General features: G+C 30.3%; 4 protein-coding genes across 4 annotated transcripts; 1 reads left to right on the forward strand and 3 right to left on the reverse strand.

Annotated features, from left to right (window-relative positions):
* Nucleotides 1-105: 105 nt before the first annotated feature.
* Nucleotides 106-1,972, reverse strand: TVAGG3_0341290 (amino acid transmembrane transporter protein; the record flags this gene model as incomplete). Its single annotated transcript, XM_001581288.1, has 1 exon — nt 436-1,848. The coding sequence occupies one exon, from the start codon at nt 1,846-1,848 to the stop codon at nt 436-438; it is 1,413 nt and encodes a 470-aa protein (XP_001581338.1).
* A 1,422-nt stretch (nt 1,973-3,394) lies between these two features.
* On the forward strand, nt 3,395-4,729 carry TVAGG3_0341300 (transcription-initiator DNA-binding domain ibd family; the record flags this gene model as incomplete). Its single annotated transcript, XM_001581287.2, has 1 exon — nt 3,476-4,225. The coding sequence occupies one exon, from the start codon at nt 3,476-3,478 to the stop codon at nt 4,223-4,225; it is 750 nt and encodes a 249-aa protein (XP_001581337.1).
* Nucleotides 4,730-4,796: 67 nt separating this feature from the next.
* Nucleotides 4,797-9,440, reverse strand: TVAGG3_0341310 (ubiquitinyl hydrolase protein; the record flags this gene model as incomplete). Its single annotated transcript, XM_001581286.1, has 1 exon — nt 4,825-9,429. One exon carries the CDS (start codon nt 9,427-9,429, stop codon nt 4,825-4,827), a length of 4,605 nt encoding a protein of 1,534 aa, XP_001581336.1.
* A 113-nt stretch (nt 9,441-9,553) lies between these two features.
* On the reverse strand, nt 9,554-10,618 carry TVAGG3_0341320 (positive regulation of myosin-light-chain-phosphatase protein; the record flags this gene model as incomplete). The annotated part of the gene is made up of 1 exon (XM_001581285.1): nt 9,830-10,339. One exon carries the CDS (start codon nt 10,337-10,339, stop codon nt 9,830-9,832), a length of 510 nt encoding a protein of 169 aa, XP_001581335.1.
* Nucleotides 10,619-11,842: the final 1,224 nt, after the last annotated feature.

The raw sequence follows: 11,842 nt of genomic DNA on the forward strand, positions 1-11,842 counted from the left end.
TGACATATATAGTGATATTTGATAGAAATGTTGTATTTATGTCTTCAAATATCATGGTATATTCTCAAAATAATGGATAAAATCGTTCAAAATTTTAAAACCTCGCTTTCAAACTCTAGAAAAATCTTAGTCCATTGATTACACTGAGTTAATCCAGTGAAACAGTTTAATGTAACTTCAATCGGTTAAATGTTCAGTTTATGGATTCATGCAATCAAACCTATAGCTGCCAGATAAGGAGTATTTTATGGTTAACTGATATACAAGGTTAGAAAGATAATCCTGTAGATGGCAGATTTGTTTTATACAAAAAAGGAAGCAGATAACGATTATTTTTGGTTCAAACTGATAAAAAATTTTGTTTTTTTCAAATTCATGATCTACATTATATATTTAATAATATTTACATATGAAACTATTATTAGATAATGTTTTTCATTTCTTGAATTCTTTGACGGCCGAAATGATTGACGTAACTGTTGCGATGATGGCTGAAACAATGCCAAAAACGGCCAGAGCTGCAACAAGCCAAAACTTAATAGTTTTGACCGACGGCTTGTAAAGAACTAAATACATAATCGCTGGATAGATGAAGTTTGAGACGCAACCACCCAATGCACCACCAACTCCGAGAACTGTGTTTGCGCTTTCGTAAACCATGGCGATGATAACGGCGATGGCGTTACCAACAATTTCGCAAACTATACGTTGGCAGAGAGGTAGATTTGGCGCATCGGAATTCTTATAAATGATTTGGCCGAATGAACCGAGAACTGGCTGCATGAGACATGGGTATGAGAATGAAACAACGAAGAAAATACCTGCTTTGATGAGGTTGATGAGGATATCCTTCGAATCAAATCTTTCTAAGACACCGCTTTCGATTGTTGAACCGAAGCAGAGGTACGCTAAGAGGGAAGGAAGAATCATGATGCCAAGGCAGAGAACTTCGGCCCAAACCGTAACAATTTTACGCTTTCTGTATTCGACATTGTAATTTTGGACAATTGAGCATGAAACAACTGGTAACGCGAAGGCAAGGAAGTAAACACCCATAGCGGTGAAAATGTCGACGCTTCCAATAGCCATTTTGACTGTCTCGTGAACCTTCTTTTCTTGGGCAAGCAAAATACTTGACTTTACGGTAATTCCGATAACAAAGAAGAAGATGAAAAAGACAGTAGCTGTTGAGAAATATGACAAGAAGCCAATAGATCTTGGAATTGTCAATGCGATTGGGAGAATTAAAGAATAACCAAGAACTAATGCAGCACGCTTGATGAAATAGCTTTTTGTGAAGTTAGCGCCTGCCAATTCAAGCCATGCAATGAGGACACGGGATCCGAAAATCAAATAACTTATTGTACATGAGTAAAGGAAGATCAATTCAAATATTGAAACCGATACTTGTCCCCATTTTCCAAGAACTTTGACACAAATCTCATCGAATCCGGCAGATTTGGTGTCAAGTTGGAGTTTAACTACAATTACTGTAGCATAATATGATACGAGTGCTACAAGTGCAAGCATGAGAATAGAGGGGATAACACCTCCGTATTTGAAAGTTGCAGGGGCACCGAGCAAGCCAGCGCCCAATAAGGAATTCAATAGGTTCATAATAGTAGCAAATCGACGTACTCTATTGGGATTGCCTTCACCTTTGAATGTTTTGCTAGGATCTATGGCCGGCTGACCATCAGGACCAACAGTTGCACCTTGTGGGTTATCTAAAATGACATCTTCAACCTTAACAGTCTGCTCTTCTTGCTCATGTGGAAGACCATCAGCACCAATTACTTCTGGTGCTTCATCACCTAAATCTTCTAATGGTTGGTCTTGGATATCCATATTTTTATTACTTATTTTTTTCGATTTGTCAATTTTTGAAACGTGACAAAATCAATTGAGAGCTCTAACCGTCATTTCATTCAAATGATTGTAACATCAAGAAAAATTAACACGGATTCGTTACAATTCTTTATAGTTGTTCATATTCCCATAAAAAGAAATTGTGAATTTTTCAGTAATTTTACCCTTGATGTCGTGAATTATTTTACTCCTCTATTTTACATTTTAATCATAAGCCTAGGCATTCAAATTGATCGAGAAAACGGTGACTTTTGAAAACTTTTATAAATACAACATTATAATTTTCGAGAAGCTGATTTTATTAATAAACTAGGTGATGAATTTTTTTGATTACCTATTCAAAGTTTTATTTGGAAAATTGTTGATAAATTTTAATATATTAATAAACATGTGGTTTTATGATGTGGTTGAATTCAATTTCTTTTCAAATTCTTTTGGAGAATTAAATTTGAAAGATCATTTCATTAATATTTATCATCCTTTTTCAAAGTTAGAATACAAGATGCAATTTTTTTTGATTTATGTATTGTATTTCACATTTATCATATGTTACTCTGTTCTATTTAACACATATTATTTAACAAGAATTATAGCTTAAATATCATTTCACTTTTTAAAAGATTATTTATTTTCAAAAGTGACATCATTTCGATTTTATTCGGACTCAAAACCGTTCCTACTCGTTATGTACTCCCTTGTCAAATAATTTCACTCACAAATTGAAATGACAAGATTTTAATTCTTTTCAATTTTTTAATCTCTCCCTTTCAAAAACTGTCATTTCTAATTAAATGTCAAAATCCGCTTATTTTCATCACCATTCACTTAATTGCTTATATTAACATTCATTGTCAAATGTGTTATTTCTTCATGTTGAAGATCAATTTCAAATCGATTATTAACTTCTCTCATTACAATTTTTTTTCACTCATAATTATCGACTTTTTAATTTTTTGAGAACTCGAATTTCCAGTTTTTTTTGAATCCGTACCTATCTTTTTGATTGTATATAATGGTCAATCACAAATCGAAGACACTTGTATACGGGAATTCATGTTAAATCTTTAACGAATGAAGATTTACATGTTAGATTTCCGATCCAATTTTTTTTTCTTGCATAGTATTAACTTGATCTATATGATTTTTTGTTTAAAATTTATTAGAGATAGTATTACCCAATCAAATTAAGTTCGAGGAACAAATGACGATCGATTCTCATTAATTTTGTTATATTCTTGCTTTTTATTCACCTATTAGCATCAAATAGAAATATGCTATTCAATTATATCAATATTTTCATTATATTATACATGATTTTTAATTTCATTGTTGAAATCTAAGAAATATTTAATAAAACCTTAGAACATGAGTTAATTACCGACGTGTAATAATACGTAAATATACATTTTCATTTTAAACAACAAAAATCTGTGAAAATTTCAATCAAAAATTTTTAGGAGTTGGAAATCATTCGTAGACTTATTAACACTGCATTCACATGTTATCATCGTGAAGAGAAATCGATGAAATTCACAAATGATAATAGGTCGATAATAGCGGTTACATTCAATAGCTAATGTTTCCTTTTCCAGGGCAGACCCAAGGGATGGATGTACAAGTTCCTTCAGGTCCTTGGAAACGTCTCTCCGAAGAAGACAAGAACAAATTTATCCGTTTGCGTCACTACTTCCATCAAATGCAGAAGACGGTAAAGGATCATTTCTATTCCTCTTTTTCAACGGAGTTAGAGTATGTAATTGAATTCACAGACTATACTCCAGTATCCAGAGAGGACAGATGTGCAATTGCAGGCCTTGCAATCGCCGGACCATTTATAGCTGTGAACACGCGTCAATTGATGGCCTTTCTGGGGCGCTGCAAATCATCTATAAACGGAAGCCTACAAAATCTTGGATACCAATCATTGCGTTCAAAAACAAAATCACGAGAATGCGTATTAGCAATTTTGCCATCGTTTGAACATGATTCGAGTATCCTCAGGCAATGGACAGTCCGGCGTGTTACCGATAGTGCAAGGATCTGCTTTCTAAGTCGTTATCCAACTGCTAGATTACCAACAATCACCGCAGCCGACTTGATTGAAGAGAAGAAACCAAGAGCAGAGAAGACATCACCGCAAATGATGCCTGTAGAAAAGCAGCCACAGTTCACCAGCCTTCCTATTCAGTTACAACCTCAAGCACCATCAAATCAGATGCCAGAAATGTCGAATTCGTACTCTGTTGAATGCTTCACACAGGATGCAGCATTCCCAATCGAACCAGAACCTTATTTGATATCTCACTCGAATTCAACAATGTTTTTAGATTCTTTCGACTGGTCATGGGACCAATAACTTGTTGTTTTACTATTTTATATTATCTATTATTTAATTTTGTTTTTTGATATTTTTTTTCTCATCAAAGTTTTGTTTGTAGTTTAATAAATGGCCATTTTAAACATAAAACACTTTCCAATCAGTATTTTCTACTTTCATTTTGAAAAATTTCATTCAAATTTTATCATCTTCAAAAAGTTTATTAAAATGGATATCTTTCATAGTACCACAAACATTCTTTTTTCCCAGTAAACTCAATTTAGCAAATTTTACAAATCTATATTTGTTTCAATTGGGAAATCGATAAACATCTTATTGCTTTAGACTTTACTAGTGTTATTGTGTCTTTTCATACTTATTAACTTATTCAAAATTCATAAATAATATGAGAACTCTTTGTCAGCTTATATCGGGACGTAAATGTAATTAATGTGTATGCGAATCACTTGAAACACCAATTTATTTAGTAGTGCTTTAACTATTAGTTGAAGACATAAATGCATTCGATTCTTCAGAGACAAATAAAATGCTCACAAACGAAAAAAATTTACTTCATCTGTAATTTATAAAAAGTTAATAAAGATGAATTTTTCTAACACAAACATAATAAATAACTTTTATTCCTTGACAATCTTTTCACGGCTTTTAGCGCATTCATCGATTAATTCCCTTAAATATTCTTGTTTTGTTCCGTTGCTTACCAATGTCTGTAAAATTGGAGAGAGCTGAGAAAGGAAAGACTGTGTTGGATGTACAACAGTCAAGAACTTTATCATGTTGTTTGCAGGACCTGTTGTTACCAAAACAGCCTTTTCTATGTATTGATTTACCTTCCATTGGATTATTTTCTCTTTGACGTCATCATAAGCCAAAAGAGAATTCAATACAGAAGTAATTTCTTCCAAGTTATTCGTATATATTTCAAAGTTTTTGTAAGTAGCGGAAACAAACAACTGAACATCATCTATCAAGTGCAAATCGCTGAAGAAAACAGTCAACAAAGTTGCTGTTGAATTTCTAATTTCTTTTGTTGGACAAGCAATCAAAGAATTCACGAAATCCAAAGAAGAAAATTCCTGCATCATTGACAATCTCAATTCACTTTTCGTTAACAATGATTCCATCAATAAATTACCAAGTTCTATGTTGTAACTCGGCAAGTAATGACAAGACAAATTAAAGAAGTATTTTAAGGCAACAATGTTGTATTCGATCTCAGGTTTCTTCGCGTAATATCTCATGATTTTATAGAAATTCTTTGTCAATAAAACCCTTGAAATATTCAAATCGAGGTTCCTCAACATGTTTCTCTTCTTTATTTGTACTAAATACGTGTAATCTTCTTCGTAACAAGTGTAGAACAACAAATATGGTTCTCCTTTGATTTCAAAATCATTAACCCTTTCAACTTTGTAGTCATTGCAATAGTAATAATTTTTAACATTTCTAACAGCAGCTGTATAATGTCCATTGTCAATACTTCCATGATGCAAAGCGACGGCTTGTAAATTATATGTTTTATCACCAAAAGAAAACTGTTTTTTGATTTCAACTTTGTCATTTAATTTTATTCTTTTTCCTGTCTTATGATCATATTCGAATCTCTTCAATTGAACAATGAAAATATCAGGCAAACTCTCATAAGTTTTAGTTAAAACTGCATCAACAGTTTTTCCATTATAATTATACTTAATTCTCTGTGGTTTGTACAATTCTTTGAGACTTGTAAAGATGTCTGAATTCAAATTCACTGGAATCATTATCATTTTCTCTGTACTTTCAGAAAGAATCTTATTATCATCTGTTTTAATTTTCACGTCAATTTTTGTTGTGAAATATTTTTCAAAGTTTTTCTCGCCGACATCAATTTCCAAGTAATTAAACATTTCAGAAAGAAACTCTGCTGCATCTTGTGGTAAATTCGACTTCAAATAATTAGTTTGGTCCCAAATTGAACAAAATGATTTCGTTTCTAAATATAATTCATTAGAAAATGTCATTTTTTCAACAATATTCTGTAATAATACATTAATTCCTTCAGAAAAAACATTATCAAGCATTAAAGATAAGAATTGGCAACAACAACATAAACATTGCAATGTAGCATTCATAAAACAATTATGTCCATTATTAATAAGTCCGCATTTCAATCCAGGCTTCCTTAAAACAACTTTTTCGCCTTCAATTCCAAAATCTTTCATAATTAAATTGACGGTTTTGTAAAGAACATCTTTCAAATCATCACAAACTTGAAGAACGATGTTCCAAAACGAAATAAACAAAGAAGAATCAATTTCGTCACCCAATGTCTTCGAGAAATTGAAGAATGTTCTGGATAAATACTCAGTAACTTTGATTTTATCTTTTTTCGTTATAAATTTTTGTTCTAAAAATTTTGAAACAAATTCTAAACTGCTGAAACTATAAAAATCATTATAAAGAACTGTATCAAATAAATCCATTAAATCTATAGTCGGAACAACAATATGTGTCAAAAGTGAACTGAAAAATCTGTCATTTGGAACTTTGTTGATTTTTGACGAAATTTCAGAATAAAAAGTGACAGGAATCGGAAAAGACGATAAAATTTGTTCGAAAAACTTTGCGTCATCAGAATCATTCATTGCCAAAGAGTATAATAATGACTTGATGTTGATTTTCGATTCATCCATTACAGGAATAATTTTTGTCAACAATTTTGAAAATTTCATTGGCAATTTCATAAGTTTTTCAAACAATTCCTTTTGATCAAGAAGAGGTAAATATGTTGGTAACACTCTGAGACATTTGTCTATCATTAAATCATCAGAGAAATTGTTCAAATTGTCAACAATAAATTTTGGAATCGATTTTTCCAAAAAATCTGACAATTTTACCAAATCTGAAGTCAAAATTGTAAAATTATATAATAACAAATAAGGTCTATCAAGAGGAAAAATCTCTGACAAGTCTTGGCATGCTAATAATGTTGTAACATGTTTTTCAGAAACAGGTAAATTTTGCAACAATAAATATTGATTTTTCGTTGACAAATTTTGAACTAAAAATTCATAAATGTTAACTTGAATAACCATTCTAGATAAATCTATCGTGCGAGGAATTACATTAAAATTATTTGTCACTTTTTGTATCGTAAAAACGAGTGACGACTTTTTCAATTCTGACAAAGGCAAATCTAAGTCACAAATCTTTCCATTTAAGAAAATAGAATAATTCGTTGTGTCATAACCGAAATAATCAACAGCAGAAACAAAAACGTTTCTTATATAAGTATATTTCACAAAAATATAATAAAAAGACTGTTTTTTGTCTAAATCTGACATAACCGTCACTTCTATTGAATTCAGATTATCATACAAAGCCATTGGAACCAAAGTCTTTTGGAAAGGTATATCAGCCATGTAGTCAAGTAAGAATAAAATGAAAATAGTCAAACAATCATCTTCCAAAATATATTTTTGGAAACAAACAACTGCAGCAAGTAAAAAATCTTGATCTTTCGAATTCATCGATAAATAATGCAAAAAATTAAATCCAAACAATTCCCTGCTCCTACAAATATAACTACATGACATTTCCATGCCAATCAAGTATTCTGTTCTATCTAAATTCGGTTTGTAAATAACATTTTCTATAAAAAGTGACAAACTTTTTGAAACCGGAATTGAATCCATCATCAAAACAATTAAAACCGTTTTAAAAGGAACATTTTTGACGAAATCCATTATTTTCGCAAACATTTTCATTGAATCGAATTGGCTTGCAATAGAAATTAAACCATAAACCAACTCAGAACTTACTGGCATCATTTGTTTCGTAACAAACAAAATTAAACAATCAAGAACAGTGTCATCTTCTGTTTTCATGTGACAAAAGAATTCAAATACAATTAATTCAAGCTCTGAACATTTCTTTTTGTCTAAAATATTGTATTTCGATAATAAAACGGACAAAAAGTGACAAGTACTAATATTAATTTTTTTGTATTGAATAATTGTGTCAACAGTGTTAAGGAAATCTTCTTCTGATGCTTTCTCCGCCAATAATTTGCTTTTGAAAATTTTGACAAAATCGGGAAATTTTTTCTCATCGTTTTGTAAACCATTCAAAATTAAATCTATGGCATTTTGTCTATTTTTATTTTCGTTGATGATTTTGGTCGCTGTTTCAACCCATTTTTCATCTTTTTTGAGTTTCAGAAAATTAACCAAATGTAAATTTAAGTCATCAACACTTGAAAAGTGGTAAACAACGAAAAGGAGGTCGAGAAAGAAGTCTTCGTTGGAGAGTTTCCAGAATTCATCAATGTAGTCCCTTAAATAGCCGCAAACAGAGAGTTTTGAGTACAATACTTTCAAATTTTGTATATATTCGGCCCTGAAAGGGATTTTGAACAGGTATTCCATCGATTTGTTGTCGTTTATAAGCTTCTGATGACCTTCTTTACCTATAGGTATCGTTAAAACTTTGAAAAATAATTGAATTCCACTGTTATGATGGATTATGTTATCAGAAGCGAGTTCGTAAGTAAATATCTTGTATAGTAAGTTTATTGGCTCTATTAAAAACAGCTTGTTTTCTTTCATTAATGAAATAAATTTATCAATAATTGTTGACAAACTGTCTTTGATGTTAACACGTGATTGGGTTTTCATTATTTCGTATAGCCTGTTGAGAATTTGCAGTGCCATGTCTGAATGCTGGTTGCTTTTGTACTTATAAAAAAATTCAAAGGCAAAATTTGATAAAGCGACAAGAGTTTGCAGGTCATATGTATTCACTTTCGACATTATATAATGAAAATCTGTGTTATCTATCATCTTTTGTTGAAGAGTGGGATATAATTTCGGATTTGCTTTATAAATGGCGTTTTCTGAATTAAAAATAGATGTAATGATTTTCGGAATTGCACTGTAGTGATAATCGAATTCAACTCTGATAATTTGAACAAATTGCCAGAGTATTTCGAAATATACTTTTTTGCTATCCGTATTTATAGATTTATTTGACAGAATCTTCATCAATATATTATTGTGAATGAAAGGAAGGAATTTATCTGCTAAAATATTGTATTTTTTCATTAAATTTAGATCTTCTCTGAGAGTTTTAACAATTTTCACAAAATCTTCAACGTAATATGGAAGTTCATCTGCATTATCTATGCAATTCATGAATAAAGTAAGCCATGTTTGAAAGTCTGACTCAGGCCTAATTTCATTCATTGAAAAGTTTTTTTTTATATTTTTTTATGGAAATTTTTTTTTATTCATTGTAATTAACTTTTATTATCATTTCAAAAGATTTTCTACAAAATATAGTTAATTCATTGCATTTTGCATCAACTCAAGAAGAATTTCATAAACTGTAATCATTAACTTATGAAATACCATCAATCTAGCATGTAACAAGTCAAATTTATCATTTGTGCATAGAATGGATCAAATTCTTGTTGCATATGGAGCCAAAAAGGGTAAATCTAATAATTTCGAATTTAATGGATATTCTGAAGTTGTAAAATATTTGCTAATAGAGATATTTATGGTTGTCATCCAATATATTTGTTCGCTGATTTAAAAATAGAATGCAAATATATAAATGCGTTTGTTTAATAACTAGAATATATTAAATTGCGCCATGGTATTTAAGATAATCCTTAATTTCTTCAGTAGTTGCATAATCAATAGGAGCTTGCCCATAATCATTTTTAACATTGACATCTGCACCATGTGAAATAAGAGCTTCTATTATTTCTAAATTACTACTATAAATTGCATAATGAAGTGCAGTTGTTCCATAGTTATTTCTGACATTCACATCTGCACCATATGAAAGAAGCATATTAACAAAATTGATTTTATTATCATATGCCGAAATATGAAGCGCAGTTGACCCATCAACATCTTTTCCATTGACATCTGCACCATGAGTGATAAAGAATTCACAAAGGGATGGAATATTAAATCTAACAGATTCTGCGACACATTTGTTGACATCATTTAATTTGTCTAAATAAACTAAAAATGCTTGAAGATTATTATATCTAATACAGTCTGCGATATCAATTTTTAAGTTGTATTCATTCATCAAAAAAGTAACAAAATCGATGTTATGTGAAGCAATTGCCCATGTCATACTAAAATTATCAGCTATTTGATATTTCAAGCATTCACTAATGATGTGTGGATTTCCACCTATAAATGAACAATAAAGACACCCCAGAGGAATTTGTGCGTGAAATCTTAGGTGAACTTAAAACAATTGACTGCACCATAATAGGAGCAATATCTATAAAAATGATAAGCTGGAGAGCTAAATTCATCATTTAAGTCATTGTAATTTTCTTCTATATATGATATAAATGCTTTGATATCATCATCCATAATTATTTTAATCATTGGTATTACCTTGAGAAAAAAATTACTTAAATAATCGGATATTGGATATTCCATCGTGAGACAATAGATAAGCTCTATATTAAAATCTTTAGCGAGTATAGTTTTGAATCGATAGGGTAGATCATTATAAATATTTGGATTTTCTTTGATGACTTTTTTTAAAAGGATGATATAAGATTTGGCATATCGATTATTGCATCTAATTGCATTTTCAATTGATAAGATGATCTCATATATTGTAAAAAGTTTTGTTTCAATTAAATTATTTTTGATTCGCTTGAAAAGTTCGTCTATTTTGTTTTCGTCGAACGTATTTAGCTTGTACAACGTTTGGAATATGTCAATATAATCTTTGAATAAATCCATAAGTTCACAGTAATAGGATTTCTCCATTAAAAATTTTGTAAAATTCACAATTTGAATGGCGATTATTTTATCTTATGAGCAAAAGGGGGGAACTCATTTTTTAGACCAAAAAAGTGGCACCTGAGTGTATTGTTTCTGCTTTATCTGATCATTGAAACGGAATTGATCCACGTTATTAGTATGAAACAATAATATACTAGGGACTAAAGAATATTAATATTACAAAAACCCAATTATTCGATGTTCAACTCATCATATCTTGCATTAAAGTTGATACCTTTATTTTTTCGAAATATTACAACAGTAGTGACCTTACGTATTACCAATGATAGCCAAAGTACTATTTTGGCATAAAAAATTTAAAACGATATTGAAACAACATATTGACTAGTCATTCTGGTATAGTATTATGCATACTATCAGGTGATATATTCTCAAATATCTTAGCTTAGCTTCCGTTTGATTATGAGATACAGATCTAATGTTGCTTATTTTATACCCATAGTCACTAACTGATAACATTATTATGATAAGAATACTAAATGTGCGAATTTAATATACGTTTGATTCAGATTTATTGTCGAAATGCATTTCAGAATATATATCTTGAACTCATCTGTGAATAAAATCATGATATTATTGATTGTTTTCTAGATACTTACAATAGTTTCTAAACATGTGAAGATAATCCTTAATTTGAACCAGAAATAATTTTAAATTACTAACAATAGATGGTTGTCTATATAGAATAGTATATTATTTTTGATAGTAAGCTATGACTGATTTATAATTTTGGAATGTATACTTCTTTTCTATATCTTCGAAAAATAGTTATAAGATTTTGCTTTATAATTGACACAATTTAGTAGAAAAA

This window comes from Trichomonas vaginalis, chromosome V (genome assembly GCF_026262505.1).
Source record: "Trichomonas vaginalis G3 chromosome V, whole genome shotgun sequence".
Taxonomy (NCBI): Eukaryota; Parabasalia; order Trichomonadida; family Trichomonadidae; genus Trichomonas; species Trichomonas vaginalis.